The 24,619-nt window shown below is 52.7% G+C and overlaps 2 protein-coding genes and 1 long non-coding RNA gene across 5 annotated transcripts; 2 read left to right on the plus strand and 1 right to left on the minus strand.

Annotated features, from left to right (window-relative positions):
- Positions 1-7,628: 7,628 nt before the first annotated feature.
- On the minus strand, positions 7,629-11,551 carry LOC123377809. The gene is made up of 3 exons (XR_006582339.1): positions 11,386-11,551; positions 10,880-10,937; positions 7,629-7,911 (listed from the first exon to the last, which is right to left on the minus strand). It is a non-coding gene; the product is annotated as an uncharacterized LOC123377809 (long non-coding RNA).
- Positions 11,552-18,389: 6,838 nt separating this feature from the next.
- On the plus strand, positions 18,390-20,685 carry CAMK2N2 (calcium/calmodulin dependent protein kinase II inhibitor 2). 2 transcript variants are annotated; one of them, XM_045029069.1, is made up of 2 exons: positions 18,390-18,402; positions 19,653-20,541. In XM_045029069.1, exon 2 carries the CDS (start codon positions 19,793-19,795, stop codon positions 20,318-20,320), a length of 528 nt encoding a protein of 175 aa, XP_044885004.1. In that variant the 5' UTR covers positions 18,390-18,402; positions 19,653-19,792; the 3' UTR covers positions 20,321-20,541. The 2 variants fall into 2 exon arrangements, with proteins under 2 accessions (XP_044885004.1, XP_044885005.1); XM_045029070.1 differs by lacking the exon at positions 18,390-18,402 and adding an exon at positions 20,550-20,685 and having other exon boundaries at positions 19,653-19,961.
- Positions 20,626-22,651, plus strand: LOC123376827 (putative proline-rich protein 21). Of its 2 annotated transcripts, none has more exons than XM_045029068.1 (2): positions 20,626-21,042; positions 21,111-22,651. In XM_045029068.1, the coding sequence occupies exons 1-2, from the start codon at positions 20,690-20,692 to the stop codon at positions 21,676-21,678; spliced, it is 921 nt and encodes a 306-aa protein (XP_044885003.1). In that variant the 5' UTR covers positions 20,626-20,689; the 3' UTR covers positions 21,679-22,651. The 2 variants fall into 2 exon arrangements, with proteins under 2 accessions (XP_044885003.1, XP_044885002.1); XM_045029067.1 differs by having other exon boundaries at positions 20,627-21,002; positions 21,083-22,651.
- Positions 22,652-24,619: the final 1,968 nt, after the last annotated feature.

Consider the following 24,619-nt stretch of genomic DNA (forward strand, 5'->3'; position numbering starts at 1 on the left):
CACGGCCCATAGAACAAGAGCATTACAGTGATCCAGGCTAGAGAAGACAGGCAGGAATCATGCCTCACGGTGCATATCTGAGGAAAAGGTCACAATTGCCCCAGGCAGACACAAATGGAAGAACAGCATCTCTATCACTGCTGCTGCTTGGTCATCTGGAACGCAGCCAGAGCCCCGAGATGCAAGCTTTGGACAAAGCCTGCCGTCCAAGTGGCTGATTCAATCTTAGCCAAATTGCCCGGGTGTCTCCTCTAACCCTCTGTGGTCATATCTGTGTTAAGTCCCTACCGGCTCACTCTCATTCATGCCCCGGTCTCTCCCACACACCGGGCTGGGAAAGTGAGCAACAAAGCTGTGTCTGAATGGCCTCCCATGCCCATTGAATAAACAGGTGATTGCGGAGAACCTTGTGGTGCCCACATGAGGGAGCTCTTGGGGCAGAAGAGCAATTGTCTAGCACTACTACAGAGAGCCAGGGATGAAACCACCTATGGGCAGTCCTGTCCTCTCCCACCAGGGACCACAAAAGTACCAAGACCACCGCCTGAGTCGTGATATTAAAGGCAGCCAATAGAGTTAGTAATATTAGCATGGACCCCTGATTGTCATCCACTGTCAGATCAGCCACCTGGCTTTGCACTGGACCCAGGCCAGACAAGATGTGGGGAGTGCGTGACATTTTTGTATTATTTCTAGGAACAATATCTGGGAATCAGTTTATCCACTGAATGTGAAGGGGTTGATTCCTACTCTAGGGACCAGGAGGAGTGGGGATAACTGACTGTCCTGCAGGCATTAGATCTGGCCGGGTTGGATTCTATTGCACCGTCAACATCTGAACGGGATCAACACATATGAATGGAAGACCCAAGAACTGGACCGTTAACTCCTAACAACTGGCAGCCAAGAGCATCCTCCAATTGTCTGCAGGGAAGCAGAGTGGAAAAGTCTCGAACAGGAGAAACACAGAGTGACAGAGACAAAATGGAGCCGAGGAAGGCGTGGGGTAATGGGGCTGTTGCTTCTGCCTGTATAGGCACTGTCTTAAGCTTGGCTATTCCATGCTCCCCTAAGGTCTGCCAGATGCTGGATCCCAGGTGACTAAGAAATGCTGCCTTGTTTTGAAAAGGTTGCCCTGCGTCACTGAAAACACTCACTGGTTGCTTGCTCCCTGAAGGGGTAGAAGACTCCAACAAGCCTCTGAACTCATCTGAACTCACCGTTGAGAGCACACAGTAACACACAGAGGGTGCTGGAGCCCAGAGGCCCCGTCTCGCAGTCAGGGAGCTGCAGAGCTTGCCTTCGAAGGGGCTAAGCTTAGGGTTTGGCAGGAAATAGGGGTACTCTCAGGAGACTGTATAAAGGCCCAGACAACAGACTCCCATAGGCCCATGACACAAGGGAAGCCACAGGAATCCAGATGCTCCAAAAGTTGTCTTGCCACAACTCCACTTCCACTCTGTGGCCTGGAGGGGAGGACTCTGCCTCCCTGCCAGCCCCTGTGAGACCCCTGCACCATCCCAGGCTGCTCAGGCACCAGGAAGAGGAAGACCTCCCCCTTGGGACAGAAGGGAAGGAAGCTGCAGATGTGACTCTTGGATTTGACCCCAAGTGCCGGGCTGGCAATTCCATGCAATGCCTCTGCCACAGACTCTAACCCGGGGCTCTTTACAGAGCTTGACAATAATCAGCCAAGGAGAGGGAAATGGAGAGGCCAGGAGCATTGGCAGGCTCTTTTCAGGCGGGATTGGAGAGAAGGTGGAGAGTCCAGGCTTGGAGGAGGGCGTTTAATACGCAGAGCAGCTTCTCTCCTGAGATGCTTCAGTCCTTCTCACCAGAGAGTTTTAATGGGCAAGATCATGGGGCAGGGCCGCCCAGAGGATTCAGGGGGGCTGGGGCAAAGCAATTTTGGGGGCCCCTTCCATGAAAAAAAAGTTGCAATGCTATAGAATAGTATATTCTTGTGGGGGCCCCTGTGGGGCTTGGGGCCTGGGGCAAATTGCCCCACTTGCCCCCCCTATCTGGGCAGCCCTGTCATGGGGAGGGCTGGAAAGTCTCAGCTGCATCTTGTGCCTCTTCAGAGCCACCCAGGAAGGGAATGTCTGAGGAGAGCTTGGCTTAGTTTATGGCCCACACCAGGGAGGCCCAGATGAGGGGGACATTGGTAGCCTGCTAGGAGGCTAAGGGCTGCCTGTGATTTGGCCAAACGGAGGAAGTGGCAATTGTCCTCTTTTAACACTGGGGTTGGGGTCTGGGAAGACTATGGAGGAGCACTGAATTCTGGGACAGGTGGTCCCGATGGGCCACACTCATATAGTAAAGATGAGTCTGTCCAAACCCTACATATTGCAACTTCATGGGTTTCATGTGGTCATGCTCTGCCCATGCCTGGTCCACATGATCAAATGTTTGTGGGACAGGACCCACAGGAGAGGTTAAGGGGATCGTATATGTGCCCGGGCAGGAGGGGAGAGTTCCATTCGTCATATCTACTCTAATGTTAGGAAGAGGGGAGCGTGCTCAGCTGTGCGAGGATTCAGCAAGGGGCGATGAACTGAAGGATCATGAACTGGAAAGAACAAATTATACTGAAAAATGCCATTCGTCAATATAGGAGGGCAGAGGGATGGGATCACCATTAGGCTATTCCAAACCAGACTAGACAGGGGACTAGAGGAGGCCATGTGCTGGGAACCTGGGTGACCTTAATATCAGTGTGAAATCACTGCTCCAGGGAGCTATTTATCTCTTGGGAGTAAGGGGAGGGGATTGATGCTCATGTTATCTTGTTAAATCAGCCCTCGATTGGCTGACAGTCAGTTTCAGACGGCAGTTTAAGGCCTTGATCCTAGTCATCAAGGCAATTAGCGGATCAAGCCCCAGCTACACCAAAGACTGAATTTCCATCTATGAACTGCTGGGGCAGCTGGGCTCTCCTGGGATAATGCAGGTCACAAAGCTCAGGTCATGGTGCACGAGAACTGGGGCCAACATACTCTGTCACGGAGATCCGGCTATGGAACAATCTTCCAGAGCAGGGCAGGTGAACCCAGATTCTGACCATCTTTAGGAAACATTGCAAAACCTTCCTCTTTGAAAAAGCCTTTTCGCCCTAGCAAGAATGGCAATCACCACAAGACCCTCTTCCACAGAGTGCCCCCAGCCTCCCCAAATAGCCCACAAACAACCCCAACCCCTCCCCCAAGCGGAGTTTTATCCCCGGAAGGGAAAAGACACAGAACTTCCAGGAAGCCCCCTAAAGACTTTGCTCTTGCTATTGATTTTATCAGATGCTACAGTGATGGGCAGCAGGATAAAGCCCTCAGCCAGAAAGATTGCCCAGGCAAGGCTGCTGTAGGGAAATGGGTTCTGGCTGACATCCTGCTGTGAGGAATGGTGCTAAATTTTCACTGGTGCACACACAAGATTCCACAGAATTGGGGCTTTCAGGGGTGCCCCTAGAAATTTTTCCCATGTTGTCAGTCACTGTAGAGTCATCCCCATTGAAGCCACTGGTCCCAGTTTCTTACCAACGCCATGCTCAACCCTTGCCTTCCAGCTCAGCCAGTCCAGGTGCAGCATCACTCCCCATCCCTGAGAGGGGACATGGGCTGCTGGAAGTGGAGTGAGGTCAGGCAGGCCCCCAGGGGGAATTCCTGGCACAGGAGCCAGCCCCCTGGCAGCAGCAAGAAGGAGCAGCGCTAGCTGGCCCACTGCCCATTCAGATTTGGCCCTATGATGGAGGGGTTGTGGGGCCAAACCTGAGCAGAGCTGCCACCCACCACCCCTGTACACAGAGTCACAACTCCACTCCCTCAACTTTGACCCCCACGGCTCCTCCATCATGACGGAGGACCTGTGGGGCCAAACCAGAGTGGGCACACTGAGCAGTGGGGCGGCCAGCGCTGCTTTTCCATGCCGCTGCCAATGGTACTCACTGCTCCCCCAGGTCTCGCAGGAAGATTAAGATGGCAGGAACATCTCTACAAAGCAGTGGAACTTCTTTGCCAGGGCCCATTAGCCAAGGCTGCAGCTGTAAGTCACACTTCGGTCTGTCTGTGCTGGGAAGTCCTGATGAGGCATTTCCCGGGAGGCTGGCTGGTGGCTGTGAAAACAGGGATCTTCTTAGAGATCAGCGGGGGTCATTCACCAATCCGGAGCGTTCAAAATGCTTTTCTTGTAGCTATGACACTGAACTGGGTGTGAGCGCTTTGGGGAAGGGACTGTCTCTCTCACTAGGTGTTGATAAGTGGGGCTGATCTCAGCTGAGGCCTGTACTGTAATACAAATGATAATAAGATTTAATGGCTATGCTGGGTGCTTCAAAATACCAGTGGGCGAACGCTAGGGACATATCGGTCTCACTATAGGGGCAATATTTGGGGACCATGTATAATATATTGCAAACAGCGTGCTCATTAGCATATCAGCCCGGTGTCTGAGGCAAGAGGGAGGAGGGGAAAGATCTGGCTGGCATTTCTCCCTTATTTCCAATGCACACTGGGACAGGGGAATGGCCCAGGTACAGAGCTGATCTCTGTGCCAATTTATGGATACACCAGCATGAACGAAAGGCCTGCGGTTTGGGCTCTAGATGGGAATCTCAGCGTCTCCTGGGCTGCACTGATCTGCGTGGGAGCAAAGTGTTGCACAGGAAATGGGATCCCTTTCTGGAGAGTCTGATCCCTGTATCTGCTCCCCCTTCCAGCTCAACATCCTCCTGCCCCAGCAGCAGCTGCCAGCCTCTGGGCTGCAGGCTCATTCAACAGATTTTATGAATAAAACTAGGCTACGTGTCTGCTTTTTATTTTCTATTCACATGGACTCAGCCAGAGACAGGCATACACTCGGGGAGTCACATACTAACAGATACAGGCACTCAGGCACAAATAGGAACCCAGACACAGGGGATCAGGCAGAGAGTGTCTCTATCTCTGGTGCATGCACATACCCCCACACACAGGGGATCAGATAGTGTTTCTGATGGTCTGTCTGTGGTGTGTATACACACACACACACACACACACACACACAGGGGATCAGATAGTGTCTTTCTATCTCTGGTGTGTATTCACACACATGCGGGGATCAGGCAGTGTCTCTCTGGTGTGTATACACACACAAACACACACACACGGGGGATCAGGCAGTGTGTCTCTATCTCTGGTGTGTTTACATATACACACACACACACACACACGGTGGATCCGGCAGTGTCTCTCTATCTCTGGTGTACACACACACACACACACACACACACACATGGGGGATCAGGCAGTGTGTCTCTATCTCTGGTGTGTACACACACACACACACACACAGGGGGATCAGGCAGTGTCTATCTCTGGTGTGTACACACACACACACACACACACACACAGGGGGGATCAGGCAGTGTCTCTCTATCTCTGGTGTGTATACACACACACACACACACACACACACGGGGGATCAGGCAGTGTGTCTCTATCTCTGGTGTGTATACACACACACACACACACACACAGGGGGGATCAGGCAGTGTCTCTCTATCTCTGGTGTGTACACACACACACACACACACACACACACACGCTCAGCCCCATTTCACGCCGGCACAGCTCGGGTTCCCCGGGGCGCTCCTGCCCCCGAGGGCTGGCGGTGCAATGACCCCCCCCTCGCCCCCTCTCCCAGCCCGGCTGCAGGGACTTCGCCTTGCGGCGCCGCGGCGGGATCTCGCCCTGCAGCCGGGGCGGCGGCGCGTGGAGGAGCTGCCCGTGGTGCTGAATATTAATGCGGCCCGTTTGCGCCATCGGTGGCTTCTCGGCAAAGCTGCAGCCGCCTAGCGGGGAGTGGGGGGAGGGGAGGAGCCTCCCCACCGAGCACCGAGAAAACGCTTCAGCGTCGCCCCCTCCCCCCTGCCCTGGGCCCCTCAATTGCCCCCGACACTCCCCGGCCTTGCCCCTCCCCCCGACCCAGGGAACCCCTAGTTCAGTCCCTTTCCTGCTGGCTTGGGGAACCTCCCCCAGCGGGATCCCTTAGCGCCCCTACCCAGCTCACTCTACGCCCGGGTGATGCATTATCCTTCCCCAGAGGTGGCAGCAGGCGCAGGAACAGATGAAAGAGGCGTTTGCAAGGGACTCACTCAGAAGGGACTGGGCTGGAGGCAGAAATGATTCCCTCCTCCCCACTCTCCCGTGGCTCCCAGGGGCTGGGAGGCAGGGAATCAGCCCTGGTGAATGGCAATGACTCCTCCTTGCCCGGCCTGTGCTGGGACCTTCCGCTGTTGGGACAGCGAGTGACATTAGAGTCACAGTGACGAAACAGGGTGACTCTCCGATGGCGGCACTTGAGCAGAACCCAGACAAAATGGTGCGTGAGTAAGTAGTGGCTAGTCCTTGATTTGCAAGTTTCATCACATGCTCTGGCCGTCTTCCAGGGGAACAGGTAAAGGGGTTGGAGTGACCTTCATGAGGGGCAGGAGTCATGCCACTGGAATCAGGGCTTCTTTGAGAGGGCTCTGTGTTGCACGGTGGGATCTTGTGAAGGGATTTGAATCTAGGCTCCTATGGCCTCATCACTGTGGCATCTGGACTCCCAAACATTAACCAACTCAGCCTCCCAACAGCCCCGTGAGATGTACGGAGACCGATTTAACTAGTAGATTCAGTTTGAAAGCCTTCTCTATCTGGCCATTTTATCTATTTGGCCACCAAAGCATCTGTCTCTTCCAGCCTGTCTGGCTTCTTATACCAAGCCCATCACCATGGTATCTGGGCACCTAACAAGATTACATCAATATGACAGGTAGCCTGACCCTAGCCTGTCTCTTGGCTTTTCTTTCCACTGTGGAGTTGTCTGAGTTTAATACTATTGTTAATACCATTTTGTACCTTGTTGCTATTGTGGGAAAGCCAAGGCAAAGAAGTGGGTGTTGCATTGCATCCTGAAAGGGTGAAGGTCTATGGTCAATCATGAGAAGGCAACCTGCCCGGGTCAGTTGCTGAGAAAAGCTGTGCCCATTCACCTGACACTGTCACGCTGCTCAGAGGCCGTCCCATTGGCCAGGTGGAGTGCAGCTGCTGTGTTGATGGAGGGAAAGGTGGTTTCTGCATAGCCTGGTGCCAGCCCATCGTGGGCTTTGAAGACTAAAACCAGGACCTTTAACTGAATCCCAGTGCCCCTAACATCAGGGCGATATGTTCACACCAGCCTGTGAAATGTAGAAGGTGGGCTGTTGCCAGCAGTACCAACTGGGGCTGTATCCAGGCCTGCATTGCAACTGGTGAGCTTGGAACAGACAAACACCTGTATCTCCATGGTGAGTCTTCATTGTTCCAGCAAGGGTGCGTACACAGAAGAAAGCATGGAGAGACCCTGTTGCTGTGGGGTACCCAGTATCAGGGGGGAGCCCACTTTGATGGTGGAGCAGCGCAGCAGATCCCCTTATTGTGGATGATGAAATGGTGTCAGCTAGTTCTTACAATGGTGTCATCTTCCCACCAGCCTCAATGTGCCTGAGAATGTGTCTCAGGCAAGCCTCTCTTGCCTGAGAAATGATCCACCGGGAAATGAACCATCACTGCATTTTTTACCTTCCACCGCTGGTTTATCCCAATTCTCCAATGTCTCTCTCTGGATGGTCTCTTCCATTCCACCACTTGAGGATACTCTTAGGACAAATCAGTTTCCTGACAATTACTTATCCAGCACCTGAGAACTTTTCCTGGGCAGGCCAACATGATAAATCATTAGGATGTTAGGAGCTTAGGTCCCTTGCCAGTCACTTTGTCTTTTATCAGTCATTATTAATATTATACTCTTTACTAGGTTTGTCTGTTTCACCTTGTTACATATTTATCTATCTGTGTACTGGATGGTGTGTGTCTCCTGAGTCACTGGAACTCTGGGATATTCAGCATCAGTCAATTTCTGGTTGTGGTTATCTCAGGAGAAAAATGTATTAAAAATGGCTTGAGTGATGAGGTCTCTACCCCTTCCCTGGCTGGATCAATCTTGCTGGCAGGAAGGTTGGCCTGAGATTAAAACAGCTGTTCACTTTCCTCATTATGTCTAATTACTCCTTGTTCCAGCCTCTTGTACCACCCAAAACTATTCCTCTCTCTTTCTGGTGTTTACACCTGTCTGACATATTCATAAGCTGTCATCTCTTAGCCAAGCTATTCATACAGACAAAGAGCACATCCACCATCACATTAAGGAGAAGGTTTGTTTTTTATAAACCTTCTGCTTCAGGGCATAACCCAGCATCTAAAGTTAGGAAGAAACTTCCCTTCGGGGTTGGGATATTCAACAATTGTCCTTTGTGGGGACTCTTATGGCCTTCTCAAAAGCATCAAGTAGAGACCCTCGCTATGGGCCTCTATCAGAGACAGAATATTGAGCTAGATGGGCCACTGGGCTGACTACTCTGGCATTTCCAAGGCTCTTACAAAGAGCAGGGACATGCTCATAGACTCATAGACTTTAAAGTCAGAAGGGACCATTATGATCATCCAGTCTGACCTCCTGCACAATGCAGGCCACAGAATCTCACCTATCCACTCCTGTAACAAACCCCTAACCTATGTCTGAGTTATTGAAGTCCTCAAATCATGGTTTAAAGACCTCAAGCTGCAGAGAATCCTCCAGCAAGTGACCCGTGCCCCATGCTGCAGAGGAAGGCAAAAAACCTCCAGGGACTCTGCCAATCTGCCCTGGAGGAAAATTCCTTCCCGACCCCAAATGTGGCGATCAGTTAAACCCTGAGGATGTGGGCAAGACTCACCTGCCAGCACCCAGGAAAGAATTCTCTGTAGTAACTCAGATCCCATCCCATCTAACATCCCATCACAGACCACTGGGCATACTGACCTGCTGATAATCAAAGATCAATTGCCAAATTAATTGCCAAAAATAAGCTATCCCATCATACCATCCCCTCCATAAACTTATCAAGCTTAGTCTTGAAGCCAGATATGTCTTTTGCCCCCACTACTCCCCTTGGAAGGCTGTTCCAGAACTTCACTCCTCTAATGGTTAGAAACCTTTGTCTAATTTCAAGACAAGGTTAGATGTCAAAGAAACCAACGACTCTAGTGTGCCAAGGTGACCCATGGAACCATTCTCCATGGTGATATACAGTCCCAGTGGAGATCTGTCAGCCTGTTCCATTCTGATGAGCCAAGCCGCCAGGTCCAGTCCTCGGCCACACCCCCAGCAGGTGCAGAACACACAGACCAAAGGGAGGAGAGGTGAAGGTGGACTGAGGCCACAGATTGTGGGCTGCTGCAGGAGCTGAAATAGGCCCTGTTGTAAGTTAGAGCAGCGCTTGGCTGCTCTGACTTATGGCAGCCTGTCCTGTGTTGTTCATGGGCTGCAGTCTGGCCCAGGATCCTGGCAGTGCCATATGCTCTGAGCCTGCCCTGATCTTCCATGCCAGCCCCTCCCCTGGTACACCCTCTGCGCCAGAGCTTGCCAGGGGAGCAGTGGGAGGCCACATGCCTTTGCTGGGGAAATTCTCCCCTGGTCAGTGGCAGCACATTAATGTCCCCATGTGTCACTGGAGCTGTGTACAGGGACCAGAGTGGGGGACAGAACCTGCCCCTACTGAAACACACTCAATAGTCCACTGGTTGGTGAACCCCCCGTGGTACAAATGACCTTCTAAACGAAACCATGGCCATTGTGTGACATTAAATGTATGAAGCTACAGATTCCTTCCCAGCCACATACCCAGACTCAAGTTAGTCACTGGGCAGGTAAGAACAACTGAGGAGGCTGGGAAGCTGCCAAAGCATCAAGATCATGATACAAATGAATGGTGATCCAGAGGCCCGGCGAGAATCCCAGTCTCCCTCTGCTCCATCCTGCATGAGGGTAGCACCTCCCTAGGGACACATCACAACACCCCTTTACTGCCATTTTCCAGCTGGGGAGCTAAGACACACAGAGACTAAATGACTGGCCCTAAGTTACACAAGAAGCCTGTAACAGAGCAAGGAACTGAACCCACGGCACCATCTTTCCTCTCTCATTAACAGGCCCTGTGATGTGTAAGACCAAACCTCACCACTAACTTGGAAGTTTTTTTAAACAAAAATCACAGCTGTGAGGCTGGTTTTCTAGTCTGTCATGCAGCTATTCACTCAGCCTTGCACCCTACACAGACTCAGAGCTGGCGCCCAGGGGCATAAGGAGGCGGAAAGGGAACTGTCCCTAGAACCCTCTTCCTTTCTTGCACCCGGGACCCCAACGACATGGTACCTCAGCATGTTTCCTACACCCCTCCTGGGGACAGGGCCCTGCACCACGCAGGGTGGATTGGACAAGAGGAGATCAACATCTCTCTGTTCACAAAAATAACCCTGACCAAGGATGGAGGGATGTGTTCTGCCGCTCTCTGGGTAAAAAAAATCACTTCTCTTAGTAAGATTCAGTATGCTACATGCTAGTCAAGGGCAATATAGAAGGTTCTAAGCAACAGCCTGCATGTGGGGCTGGGCGTGGGGGCAGAAGAGGCTGTCCCATCAGCTGAGCCTGCTTGAACTCAGTCTGAGGCAGGCCCCAGAGCCTTGAGGAGTGCACCCTGCATGGCTGCTTAAACCTCAGTGATTCTCAACCTCTGCTATACCAGGACCCCTCTCCCCAGGGATCTAGCTGAAACCCTCCTCCCAATGAGCAATGTGAGGCGGACCGGGTAGCTGAAGACCCAGGACACAGATTGAGACCCCCTATGCGCCTCACTGTAGCAGGGCACAGCATGAGCTTCCTCCCAGTGAGAAGCAGAGGGATCCATTCGGGGCTGTAGGGCCATTGCAGTCCCAGAGCACAGAGCAGGAATGATTCATCAGCACATGTGCAAATTCAAAGCCAGCCATGGGGGCTCTGGAAAGGATACAGGTTGCTCGGATCCTTCCAGCAAAGCTCTTCTTTGTCTCAGCAAACCCATTCTGGAGCTGTTGCCACACCAAAAAAAAAGTTAGCAAGGCAAATATCATATCCCTAATAACACCTGAATCCCAGCTGCATTATCCAGAGCGATCCTGTTTATACAGGCCTATAATCCGGGTTTAATGATCACAAGACACTCCCTAAAGGGTTAGGCTCAATCTACGAGGAGTTCAGTGCTAAACAGCATACAAATTCTTTACACGGCTTTTGGATTTTCTGTGGGCCATGACCCCTTCTCAGGGCGCTGGGCTCACGCACAACGTTGCTTCTTTGCAAACAGGCGCTGTACTTTGCAAGTGTGGGCTGCAGCTTTCAGGCGAGAGGAACAAACAAACAATCAGCGCTCCGCACAGGCCAGCTTCGTCACTCGCCTCTGACTGATGCATCAGCTGGCTAACCCACCGCTACAGATCATCACCACAGTAAGACTGTCACAGCAAAACGCTACTGTACCTGCACATTCCCAGCGGCTTAGTGTGTCAGGGACTCCACGCACGTCCTGATCTCCAGAGCTGGGCTGACCTTGGCCCCAAGGCCCAGATTTAAAGAGACAGGTGTAGAAATACCAAGCGCTTCCATTTTACCCAGCTTAGACAAACACTTTAACCACTTGGCTATGTTTATAGGGGGAGACTGTTATGGGGAACGACATCACAATGGGAGTGACACGTTCTGGGTTACACGGGAAGGAAGACAGGAGAGTCAGCTATCTCTCCTGGCAAAGTGCCAACCTCCCCTCCCACCACCACCACCTGCAGCTTCTCTGAATCGCCAGGAGCTCAAGTCAGCTGTAGTGGAAGCTTTTGTACCAGAGCCAGCATCGTCAACCCCGAGCATTTGAAACAACGTCATGAGATTGGCTTATAAATCATGAGATTTAAAAGTAATAATGAGTGTAGGGTCTTTATATTTCCCATCCGGTTGAGCCTTTCAGGATCATGTCTTCCAGCTTTTCTCTGCAACCAGAAGGACTAGAGGCAAAGCTGAGGTTCCCATGACTCCTGGAGCTGGGGCTTTCAGACAAACACCATAGATTGCGAAACTCACAACAAAATCATGGGAGTTGGTGACACTCTAAAGCTCGTGTTGTAACAAAGACAGGAGCACAATGAAGGAACGTAGCCTCACAGCCCTCTCTGGGTTACAGCTCTCCAAATTCTCAGGCCTCCATGTGAACTCTCCTCCATGCCCTCCAAACCCCGTATTTAAGTGCAGCTGTACAACCATTTGGGCAAATATCTGACTTCATTTCTGCTGCTGTTCCACAGCCACCACAGGCCAGATTTTCAGAGGGCTCAGCAAGCTGGGTGCCCAGCTGTTTGGAGACTCCAGCCATCGGTGGCGCAATGGGAGGTGCTGAGCCCTTGAGGTGCAGTTCCTACGTGTCTGCATTCTCGCGGTCAGCAGAGCTCAGCATTCCCTGAGCCAGGCCTGCACCCTGCATCCGCCACTTGCTTATGGGAATGCACTTTGCCTGCCAATGCCGCATGGAAGGTCAACTTGACAGCACAGAAAATACCATTTCCCTTCCCTCGCTGTCTGTTCACTGCGCTGAGACCAACCACTTCCTTACTGTCCTCTGGGTAATCCATAGTCTACAGATCCATGGTCTTTAGCCCAAAAGTACCAGAGATTTGCATATTTCCCTCCCTCGCCTCTCTCTCTCTTCCTCACACATATACTGTTCAGCTGATAACTTGCAGCTCCCTGTCTGAGTCTTCTCCCCAGCCCCTTTTGATAGCTGATGACTATTTTTGACAAAGAAGATTTTTCCTCCCTGAATTCCATCCAGCTTTCAGTCTGTTCACTGAGCACAGTTCTGGGCGGGGGCAGCCAATCAGCCAGCTGCAATAAAGAATCCCCGAGACCTCAGGAGCTGGCGATGGTCTCCGCAGCTTTTCATTCTTGGATGGTTCCAGACTGGATTTCGTCTTGATGAACGTGTTTGTCACAGGGAAATACCCCATTGTAGATGGCTTGTGGACCCAGCATGGCGAGGAGCGAACCTGCCACAGGTAGCACCTAACGGTCAGAGCCAGGTTGGGCCTTATTGTTCTCGGGGCTGTACAAACACTTTACATTAATTATATTGATCGTTATTATTATTTGTATGATTGTGACACATAGGAGCCCCTATCACGGACTAGGACCCTGTTGTGCTAGGTGATGTACAACGAGAACTTCCCCAGAGAGCTTACGATCTAAAAAAGACACGTTGGGCCAGATGGATAAGATGCAAATGCCAGCTGAGTTAGGAGAAGGAAGGAAGACAGGTAACAGATCTAGGAGGCTGTGCACAATTCCAAGACTCAGATTATAAAACCATTAGGGACCACTGGGATCATCTAGTCTGACTTCCTGTCTAAGACAGCCCATAGGCCTTCCATAGTCCATGCCAGTCGTGGCGGTGATCACTTGGATCGGTTCAGAATTGGAATAGAGTGGAAAATGTTGCCTGTTTTTTCACTTGTAAAACATTGGTATGTGTCAGAAGTAATGTACTTTGGTGAAAGAAGGTGTTGTGAAAGTGACGTGTCTGGCTGAGTGTGTGTCTACACTGACACATGCATGTGCGCACGCACACACACACAAACACACACACACAGAGTCATATTGACCTCAGAGCTGCCATATAAGGCTACACACCTGGCAGGTTCTGATGTCATGATAACCATGGAAGCTGAATTCAGGAGTTTTCTTGACGTCGTCAGAAAGCCCTCGCCCGATGCATGCTGCCTCATTCACTGTTTTGCGGCAATTGTGGTTCCAGTAGTTGATGCAGCACAAAAGATTTCCCAAAGACAACCTGTTATTATCCATTTATGGGGAAAAAAAAACCAGCCCTCGTCCCAAGTCTTTCTGCTGTTAGTTTTATTCCCAGGCAGCCATCTCACAAAGCAAGGCCCAGATGCAACTGCAAAAAAAGCTTTTAAAGCATTGGTTTTAATTATTTTTATTCTTAAAATTATGAATAAAATGGGAGGGGGAATGAAGATGTGGAAGAAAACATGATAGAAATTCCCCACCCACAGGTGTCTTCCTATAAAGAGAGGAGACCCCAGCTAACAGAGTCTGACTTTTTAATAGCCTCGGGGCACTCAGAGAAAGCAAGCGCAATGCCAGGGTGCATAGGGGATTGGATAGCAGGTAGTATGGAAAATATCCTAGTGCTAATGTCAGCCTCCTCTGAATTACTGTTCTGGTCATACGGATGGGGTGCAGAGACAGGAGATGGAATGATAAGAGGCCTGGGAAAGCTTCCATACGAGGACAGATTGAAAAAATTGGAACTGTTTCATTTCGGGAGGAGATTGATAACAGGGGACGTGACAGAGAGACGGGAGAGGGAAAGTAAGTGAAGCTCTCCTGCTCACCTCATCTGCTAATATAAGAGCAAGAGGATGGTCAGTGAAGCTGAAAGGCAAACAGCTGAAAGCTGACTAAAGGAAATATTTCATTACACATTAACCTGTGGAACTCACTGCCACTGGATATCACTGAGGCCAAGAGCTTAGCAGAAGTCAAAAATGGATCAGACATTTTTATAGATCATGAGAACATTGATGGGATATTTTTAATGAAGGGATATCAACCCTCTTGGGTGGGGACATAAACCAGCCACTAAGTGATGGGGGATAGGAAGAAACTTCCCCTACGGGCAGGCTAGAGCATAACTGATCACTAGGAGTTTCTCAGACCTTCCTCTGGAGCATCTGGGGCTGGGCACTGTCAGCGACCAGAATTGGTCTGATCTAGTCTCTTTCGATATGGATGGGACGCCTCATTAGCCAACTGGCTGGCCCTTAGGTCTACAACTCCCACTCTCTTCCCCCAGCCCTCTCCCCTCATCCCCACAAACTATTCCCTCCCACTGCACACTCCTCCTCACATGTGTGTATGAACGAATGTGCCTATGTGCATGTGTGTGTGCCCATGCAGGGTGTCTGCGTGGGGTTGCATGTGCCGCCACGTCCCTGCGCGTGCGTACATGTGCTGCCGCATTAGCCCTTGTGGGCTTGGAAAGCAGGACACATCTCAGCATGGGCAATGGGCTGCTGCCTACTTTTTCAGGTGCTCCTGCAGCATTATAAATGCTCACATGAGGTTGATTCAGCCAGTTCAGAGCAGCTGTAACAATAATCTGTGCCCATGTGATCTTATCACAGGTGCCCTTGGCCTCCATCCTGTTTGTCGCACTTACTTGTTGTGACTGATCTTCTAGTAAAGATCTGTAAATTCTTTATGGCAGGGACATATCTTCCCCCGGGTTTGTGCCGCACCCAGCACAGTGGGGCCTCAATCCTGACCGCAGTCTCTGGGGACGATTGTGATATAAACAAACACGGACGAATGAAATCACGATGACCGGTCCAATAATAATTCACAACGATCCCTTCTGCTATAGTACTTATCACCCTCTGCTTATGCCTTTCACTGGACACCTTTCTCTATCAGAGCAGGCACCGTTTCACCCCAGCCTCAGCATGCTGGCATCGCATCTGACAGGCCCGTACGGTTTGTTTAGCTGGGCCTTTGGGAAGCTATGGAAAGAAATTGGAAACCCTTCCAACCAGTATAGTAACTAGAACCAGTGATGGGCGACCAAGATGTGTGACACGGTCTGGAGACCGCACCATCAGCCAACCCCCTTGAGGCCATTTTAACCTTGTATTTGGTGCCCCCTCACCAATTGGTCTGACTATATATGTTGGCCTGCTCTATATGCATTTTACTGGCTATACAAAGGTGGACGATATAAACATAGACCTCAGTTCTACCCTCAGGTCCAGGAGCGTAACTCTCATTAAATCATGCCTTTAGGACGAAGGCACGGTCCTGTGGCACTCAGTTCACACGGCACTGGGTATCTCATAGGCCTTGTGCAGGGTTCCTGAATGCGGATCAGCCTCACCCTCGGTTTTCTATAGATTTGCTGCTTTACTTCTAAAGTGTCTACAGTTGTGCTGCGTGGACAGGCCCTGTTGTCCTTTGCATGGCAAAGAAGAGCTGTGAGCCCCTGGGAAAGAGAAAGCTCTGTGTGTGCTTCATAGACCAGGAGAAACCCCAGCACGGACATATGGACAAAGGACCGTCCTGAATATGAGACCCGCAGTTAATGCCAAAGGCGGAAGGAGTTTGCAGAGACACGGGCCTGCCATTACACTGTGTGTGCTGGCCTGTGGCAGATGGGCCACGTGCTATGGTGAGAGGTGCCCTAGGAATAGAAAGAGTTGGGGCGAATTCTGCCAATAGTGGTTCTTCCCTTGGAATCAAACATGAGATGCCCATGGCACACACAGTTTACTCTCCTGTGGGCAGTAACACTTTCGTCTAATTCTGATTGTTGGGCTGGGTGTAGGGGCGCCTGGGTGGTGTCTAGGGGTCTGTGGTCAAACTTGATGCTCCGGTGGCCCCCTTCTGCCCTTACGTGACTCTCTTCACACAGGAAACACTCCTGCCACCACCGTGAAATCTCTTTGATTCCCTTTCTCCTGCTTACGACAGTTTCATCCACCCAGGCAGGGAGCAGGAACACTATGTATGTGAGGCTTTCCGATCACACAGCCCACGTGATCAATTATGGATTGGTGAATTATTTGCTGCTCTCTTCCCTTCTCTTGTCTGATACCCCATTCCTAGCACTCTCGCATACCTCCACCCTCCTGCCCACAGCCCCCTCCCCCAGCTCTGACCTGCCCGTATCAGAGTTCCCGAAGGGTGAAATTCAACCCAGAGGACTCACCTACGGACAGGGCCTTAAGAGCCACTTAAACCTCATGTTAAAGGCTTACACAGGGACTTACCTGATGCCCCGACCCTTGGCATTCTGCCGGGGGGGGGGCATTTCACCCTTGAGGAAAGCTCTCCCCTGATGGACTCCGTCCCATATGTTATACCTCAGTCATCACAATAGCCTAGACTCACTCTGTACTCCCAGAGGTACTCGTGTGTACATATCTCAGCCTGGTTTGCCATGCTCTTATACATAGGGTTTTGTAGCCCATACCTGTAGGGTCTGGATGACCCTCATTTCCTCACTATAAAGGTCCAGCCTACCCAGGACGTGATTCTCCTCTCACTCACATTGGTTTTTGTACTGGGTTCAATGGAGCTACTCCTGACCGATACTGGTGTAACCGAGATCCCCTGGCTTCTGCGGAGGGTAGATTCCCATCCCTCGAAGGCACATCATCATTCCATCAGTGCCCCTGTACACGGCACGGTCAACAGGCTAGTTGTGTTGACCTCAGAGAATAGACACGTTTCTGAGCAGCCATTTCTTGTTGCAATTGCCCACAGATGGTTTCTCAAAGACTAGGGGAGAGGGGGTGTATCTCCCCCTCCCCCAGCCTGCCCATTCCTTCCCATAATCTAGTGATTCTCAAACTGTGGGTCACAACCCCAAGTGGGGTCACTCCATCAGCAGGTGGGGTTGTGGCAATGCCGAGGGTGTGGAGGAGGCCATTTTACAAAATGGCCTCCTCCACACAGCGTAACCTCACCATGTGTGTGACATCATACCAGCTGGAGAATGATATTTTGCTCCACAAAAGGGTACCCTCCATGCAGCATGATCTCACATTCACTGTACACGTGTGATGTCACACTGTGAGGAGGAGGCCATTTTCTAAAGCAAAATGGCCTCCTCCATGCAGCATGACCTTGCACCTACAGTGCATGTGAGGGCATGCTGCATGGAAGCTGTCATTTCTAAGTGGTGCCCTCCAGGCCGTCCGGGGTCATGGGAAGCAATACACGTGACAAAAATGGGGTCATGCCAGGAACATGTCTGGGAACTGCTGCCCTAGCCCATCCAATCTCTATCCCCCCTCCCCAGTATTGACCCTAAGAGATGGAGAAGGGAGATGGTATTGCAGAGAACTAGCCCTTTCTCTCTCTGCATGGTGCCTAGTGCAGAGGGCCCTTTCTGTGCAAGGCTCTCTGGGAAGTGACTCACACTCACGGGATAAGCTGCACCAGTCCACGCTCCATATTCCCCTGGTGCCGTACAATCTACACCAGAACCAATAGCCCCAAGATAGGCAAGGCCTTAGCCTTCAGGGCTTGAACCTCTGAGGACTTGCAAAACAACTGTAGACACAGCATGCCAGTTCCATGATCTGGAAGCATTTGGCAAGGCACCTCTTGTAAGCAGCCTTCCTTGACTAGCCCCATCAGAAGCCAGCTGGCCTCCAGTCAGGCCTCTGAGTCCCCGGCCGATACACCTCACCACTTGCATTTGGCCATGTGTGTGTGTTAAAGAGCAGCACATTGGCCTTCACATCACTGCTGCAGTTGGTTAATCACCATTCACAGCCTTGGCACTAGCTAAACTGATGCTAATGCTGGCTGGGTGAAGCAGTCACCACAGATATTAACACACACACAGAGGGGGAGAGAGAGAGATACACACACACAACCTCACCTTGCAGCAGAGACCAGGCAGGGAGAATTTCAGGCCAGCAGCAGGTGTTTCACCCCACCCCCTCAGTCTGAGAGCAGGGGTTTTAATGGAAGCTAATCTGCAACCCTAAGCAGCACCAGGAACCACTTAGGAGGATGAGGAGGATGGCTGGGGGTTGCTTTTGAGGATGTCACTAACAGGCTCCTGGGGAAGATGAAGGCTGGGGGAGGAGTTGTGCCTAGGACATGGGGGTTGGGGCTGAGGTCAGGAAGTTGGTGTGGAAAAGGAATAGGGGGGGCATTTTTTTTAAACACAGGCCCTGTTGTCAGGAGAGAAAGATCAACCATGGGGGAGGAGATAGACAAAAACTGGGGCAGGGCTGGGGGAAGACACAAAGGATGGGGGGAGGCATGGGGGATGGGGGAAACAGTGGGGGCAGGAAAGGGCTTGGGGAGGCAGGAAGACACAGTAGGGAAGGAATGGGTCGGGGGAACACAAAGGGGCAGGAAAGGGAAGGGGAGGCACGGGGGGAAGGGACAGGGGAGGCAGAAGGGGAGGAGGAAAGGGCCGGGGGGTCACAGAGGGGGGAGGAAAGGGACAGAAGGGGGGAGGAAGACAGAGGGGGCAGGAAACGGCTGGGGGAGGCACACGGGGGGAGGAAAGGCCGTGGGAGGCAGGGGGGTGGGAGAGACACAGAGTGGGGAGGAACGGGCCGGGGGAGGCACGAGGGGGTGGGGGAGGCACAGTGGGGGAGGAACGGGCAGGGAAAGGTAGGGGGGGCGGGGAAGACACAGACTGGGCAGGAAAAGGCTGGGGTAGGTACACAGGGAGGAGGAAAGGGTCGGGGGAGGCACAGCGGGGCAGGAAAGGGCCGGGAAAGGTACCGGGGGGGGAGCGGGATACAGAGGGGGGAGGAAAGGGCCGGAGGAGGAACGGGGGCCATACGGGGCGGGGGGCAGGGAGCCATCCAGTGTCTGGCTGAAGCAGCCTCCCCCCCCCCGGGTCCCTGGGGAGTGTGCGTAGCTGCCCCCCCCGCGGGGGGGCGCACAGAGAGCGCTGCCCCGAGAGCGGGGCCGGGGGGAGAGGCAGGGACCCCGGACGCCTCCCCTCCGCTTTTGCTGCAATCTCATTGTCATTCCGCTCTTGCCTCTTGATGTCACCCTGCTCCCTTCCCCCGCGCAGCCGGGGGCGGAGGGGGGGCTGGGGGAGGGGCGCGGGGGGGGGCTGGGGGAGGGCCTTCCAGAGCAGGGCCCGCCGCGCCCCAGCCCCGGATGCATGACTTCATTCTTCCGCCCGGGTTTCCTTTATGATGTAGGGCTGCCCCAGCTCTGTGCACAGACGCCTCGGCAGGCTGCAGCGCTCCGCACTCGCTCCGCCAGCCCGGCTCCTTCCCCCCGGCTCCGCCGCTGGATCGCCGCTCTCCGGCCGCCCCGCAGGACCCAGGCAGCTGCCAGCATGTCCGAGATCCTCCCCTACAGCGAGGAGAAGGTGGCCCGCTACGGCACCGACTCCGAAGTCAGCGAGATCTCCTTCAGCTGCCGGCTCCAGGACACCAACTCCTTCTTCGGGGGCAACCAGGCCAAGCGGCCCCCCAAGCTGGGGCAGATCGGCAGGGCCAAGAGAGGTGAGCGCGCCCTGCCCTCCCCGCTGGCAAGAGTGGCTCTGGGACCCCCCCCCTCCACCCGGATCCGCAGTGGGGAAGGGTCGCCCCAGGCTCGGGGAAGGGGAACGGAGCCGCCCCCCCTCCATGGCAAACCCTGGGGCTCAGCTGCCGCCTGCCCCACCCCGACTCAGAGGGACCTTGCCCCAGTGCCCCCACTCCTAGGCGCCGGGCTGGCTCGCTGCGCTGCTCCCCTCCCCAGACAGGGCTCCCCATTGTCCGCGCCACCCTCCCAGTGTCGCTGCTGGGGCTCCCCACACCGCCCCCCAGCCGCATCCTGTGCCCGCGTCTCCCGCTCCTGCCGCCGGCTGCGGTCTCCCTGAACCGCCTTAGCTCGCTCTGCGCCGGGGCAGGCAAGGGGCTCGCTCCGGAAGCCATTTTCCTGGGGCGGATTTCTCCAGCAGATGTTGGCTTGTGGGTGGGTGGGGGCGTAGGGGGAGACACATACTGCGAGCCCAAGCCCCACGAGAGGCCATCTCTGCCAGCCCAGCCTTGCGTAGGGGCTCCGGCTCCCGTGTCCTGACTGTGTGCTTGTGTCCCCCCCCCCCGCAGTGGTGATCGAAGATGATAGAATAGACGAGGTGCTGAAGGGGATGACAGACAAGTCGCCTTCTGGGGTATAAGCTGGCAGAGGAGGCGCCTGCACTGAGCTGCAGACTCTGATCACTGATTTTAAGCACTTTTGGCCGTGCATGTTTGTCGGACTGTGGTCAGCGAGGAAAGCAAAGGAAGGAGATGAGGCTGCTGGCGACACCTTCCACCCCCAACCCAGACCCCAGCCTGAGGCGGTAACGGATGGGGCCATCTCACCCTCCTCAGCATCCAACCGAGAGCAATGGGGCAAAGGGATTTGGCCATCCATCCCTGTCCAGATTTCCAGGGCGCCATGCCCACGTTTGTCAGCACCACCTCCTGCCCTCACAACCCCCTTCCCTGCAGAATGGAGGAGCCGGCTGCTGAGGCGCTATCCAGGGCCAGCGCCACTTCCAGCGCCCTCCCGGGGAGCTGTCCATTCCAGCGCCACTTCCAGCGCGCTCCCGGGGAGCTGTCCATTCCAGCGCCACTTCCAGCGCGCTCCCGGGGAACTGTCCATTCCAGCGCGCTCCCGGGGAACTGTCCATTCCAGCGCCCACCCGGGGAGCTGTCCATTCCAGCGCGCTCCCGCGCCACTTCCAGCGCGCTCCCGGGGAGCTGTCCATTCCAGCGCGCTCCCGGGGAACTGTCCATTCCAGCGCCCACCCGGGGAGCTGTCCATTCCAGCGCGCTCCAGCGCCACTTCCAGCGCGCTCCCGGGGAGCTGTCCATTCCAGCGCGCTCCCGGCGAACTGTCCATTCCAGCGCGCTCCCGGGGAGCTGTCCATTCCAGCGCGCTCCCGGGGAACTGTCCATTCCAGCGCGCTCCCGGGGAACTGTCCATTCCAGCACCCTCCCTGGGAGATGTTCATTCCAACGCCACTTCCAGGGAGCTGTCCATTCCAGCACCTTCTCCTCTCCCATTTCCCTCTCTCCAGCCCCTCTGAGCCCCTCTCCCTTCCCCCACGCCACGATGCCGAGGTGCTGTTCCCCTGAGAGCGCGGAGCCCTTGGGATCGCCTCGCGTTCTCATCTCCAAGCGGGCTCCTGTAGCGATGCACTTTACACCTTTCTCTTTCCAAGTGGCTGTGTATCTAACCCCCGCATAGGCACACACCTCTCCAGCTGTAGCAGGCTCATTGTGTGTGCAGTCACCCCCCTTCTGTATTTCAGACCCACACCCATTCTCTAACTCTTCCATCCATCCCCACTCCTCATCCCTATCCAGTTTGCAAAATACCAGCAGATCGGAAGCAAATCCAAAGCCAGCAGTGCTGAATGGAAGGCAGAGGTTCCGACACGGATGGACTATAATATAAAAGACAGTGATCATTTTGCTGTCGAGAGACATTTTTGCTCCATCTTTTTTGCATGAGCTTCCTGGTCCTGGTGCCACATCTTGGTGCCACTGGTCATCCCACTATGGCACGCTTCTTTTTAACAGAACTCCTCATATTTGTATTTTTATATCCGAATCTTTGTTAAAAATGATCTGCTAATGTCTAATGTTGAAATATTGCATCAAAGATTGTTCATATTTTTTCCATACGAAAGAAAAAAAAAGTGTATAGAATGGAGTTTAAATGGTTGGTTCTCTTAATTCTATATATCAGTATTGGACAGGACTTCTTGAATGTGGTTAGGGTTTTGCACACCTCAAAACATCAGTAAACAAAACAAATGTATGTAAGAATCCTATACTGTGATTAATGGCTTTATTGACGGACCATGCAGAAACATAATGACTTTAGAAGATCTTATTGCACTGGTTACGAATGTGCTTGGATAACTCGCTGGTTATTTGATGCCTCTTTCTTGGGGGATGTTCCGAGTTGGTGTTTTTAATTTTGTACTTTACTTTAATTTAATTTTTTAAAAAGCTTATTCTGGTCTGATGTGCATGAGAAACTATCATCTTTTCAATAATATACTATGTCATTTTATGAAGACAACAAAGCAAAAAAAATGTCATGCCATTCTAAGAATGACCCATTGTACATTTTAATGCCATTTTTCACTGTATTGGTGAACAAAACTCAATGAATAAATACATACATGTACCAAATGGAGGCAGCCAACCTTGCGCGTCTTCCCTAGCAAGATCTTTGTAATTGAGCTTGTTCCAGACCCCAGTGAAGTGAATGGAAAACCTCCCACGACAGTCAATGGGCTTTGGATCTGGACTGTTGAGAGATTATTCAAGGGCTTCTACCATGTTCTCCAGGAAATCACAACCCCCAGAGAACCGCACTGGGTCACAGGCATTTTTGCTGCAGTGGCCACCTCTCTCTCTGGGTTGACTCTCTGCATTGCTTAGGGTTCATGAGATTGGGTGTAGAAGTCCCTGCAGGTTCGCTGGGAGGGAGGGCATCAGGTGACCTAGTTTTTGCTTAAGACAGGAATAGAAATCAGGCTGCTGAGAGGCTTGTGGCTGTTAAATATTTTACTGAGGCCTCACAGAGGAGCTGCCCTTATCCTGGGGTGGAAGGAACTCTGCAGCAGGGAGCTGGAGGAGGAGGCTGGTCCCAGATGCACCCGGACCAAAGTGGAGCCAGCGTTGCTTTCCATCTCAATGCAACAGTCAGGCAAGCACATCACAAGGGCCAACACAAGTACCTATTGGCCATAGCATCCGGCAGGGCTGAGGGGAAGGGATACTCCAAAGCAGGAAGGGGTCAATGGCCAGACCATCAGGTGCTCTCTCTATTGCTGCCTTAGGCACAGCCTGATAAGAAGCCCCAGATAGACTCATAGACTTTAAGTCCAGAAGGGCCCATCATGATCATCTAGTCTGACCTCCTGCACAATGCAGCCCACAGAACCCAGCCCACCATGCCTGGAATAGCTCCATAACCTCTGGCTCAGTTACTGACATCCACAAATATTGATTGAAAGACTTCAAGTTACAGAGAATCCACCATTGACTCTAGTTCAGACCTGCAAGTGACCCATGCCCCACACTGCAGCGGAAGGCAACAACCCCCCAGGGTGTCTGCCAAGCTGACCTGGAGAATACAGAAGGGGCAAAGCTCTGCACCCTTTCCCAAGCCCTGCAGACTGGTGAAACCCCCTTGAGAGGGGAGGCTGGAGCCTCCCACAGGCCTGGGGAATTTCCTTTAAATCACTGGGAAATGCACTTGGCATTCAAGGGCTATTTGGGAGGAGGAAGTGGTGTTTATTTACCTTTCTGGGCCACCCTAACACACATACACATTGGGGCCAATCCTTCCTTCTTTTACATTTATGAAACTAGCTTTTGCATTGGTTGCTTTTAAAAGAAACCTTGTTTTTTCTGACTGAGGGAAGGATGGAGGCTAGGTCCATCCATGGCTGTTAGCCAGGATGGGCAGGGATGGTGTCCCTAGCCTCTGTTTTCCAGAAGTTGGGAATGGGCGACGGGGGATGGATCACTCGATGATGCCCTGTTCTGTTCATTCCCTCTGGGGCACCTGGCATTGGCCACTGTCAGAAGACAGGATACTGGGCTAGATGGACCTTTGGTCAGACCCAGTATGGCCGTTCTTACGTAAAGAGACAGTACAACTACAGGCAATTCAGACACCACAACTACAGGCAATGAGCCAACTTACAAACACACTGAACCACAGACACATCCATATACACTCAACCCACACACAGAGAACCACATATGCACAGCCATTCACATAGGCCGTCCGACAGACTCATACACACACATGCAAAGTGCACACGCTCCCAGATGCATGCATACATGCTCAACACACGGAGACACGTAGGTACTCAGAGACCCACATTCAAAGCCAAACACACGGATTCCCATACAGAGCCACATGCACACAGGTACTCAACAAACACCATCAGTACACCCACACTGAGACACACACACACACATCTGCCCAAGCTGTATTTACATGGCTTAACACTGACATGAATAAACGCCCATTCCCAAAATGCTCAGGATCTGAGGAAGGGGGGGTACCTTGGGGTCTGAGCCCCCTGCAGTTAAGTGTCTCTACAGCTGTGCCAGCTCCTATCTCCCTCTGCTGGAAAAGGAAGCCTGTGGGTACGGGG

This window comes from Mauremys mutica, chromosome 9 (genome assembly GCF_020497125.1).
Source record: "Mauremys mutica isolate MM-2020 ecotype Southern chromosome 9, ASM2049712v1, whole genome shotgun sequence".
NCBI classification, from domain to species: Eukaryota; Metazoa; Chordata; order Testudines; family Geoemydidae; genus Mauremys; species Mauremys mutica.

Bases quoted from the DNA above. Each gene is read 5' to 3' on its own strand.
- CAMK2N2 (XM_045029069.1), top strand. From the start codon at position 19,793: ATGTCCGAGATCCTCCCCTACAGCGAGGAGAAGGTGGCCCGCTACGGC.
- LOC123376827 (XM_045029068.1), top strand. From the start codon at position 20,690: ATGTTTGTCGGACTGTGGTCAGCGAGGAAAGCAAAGGAAGGAGATGAG. The intron at 21,043-21,110 runs CTGTCCATTCCA...GCTCCCGGGGAA, and splicing joins TCCAGCGCGCTCCCGGGGAG to CTGTCCATTCCAGCGCCCAC.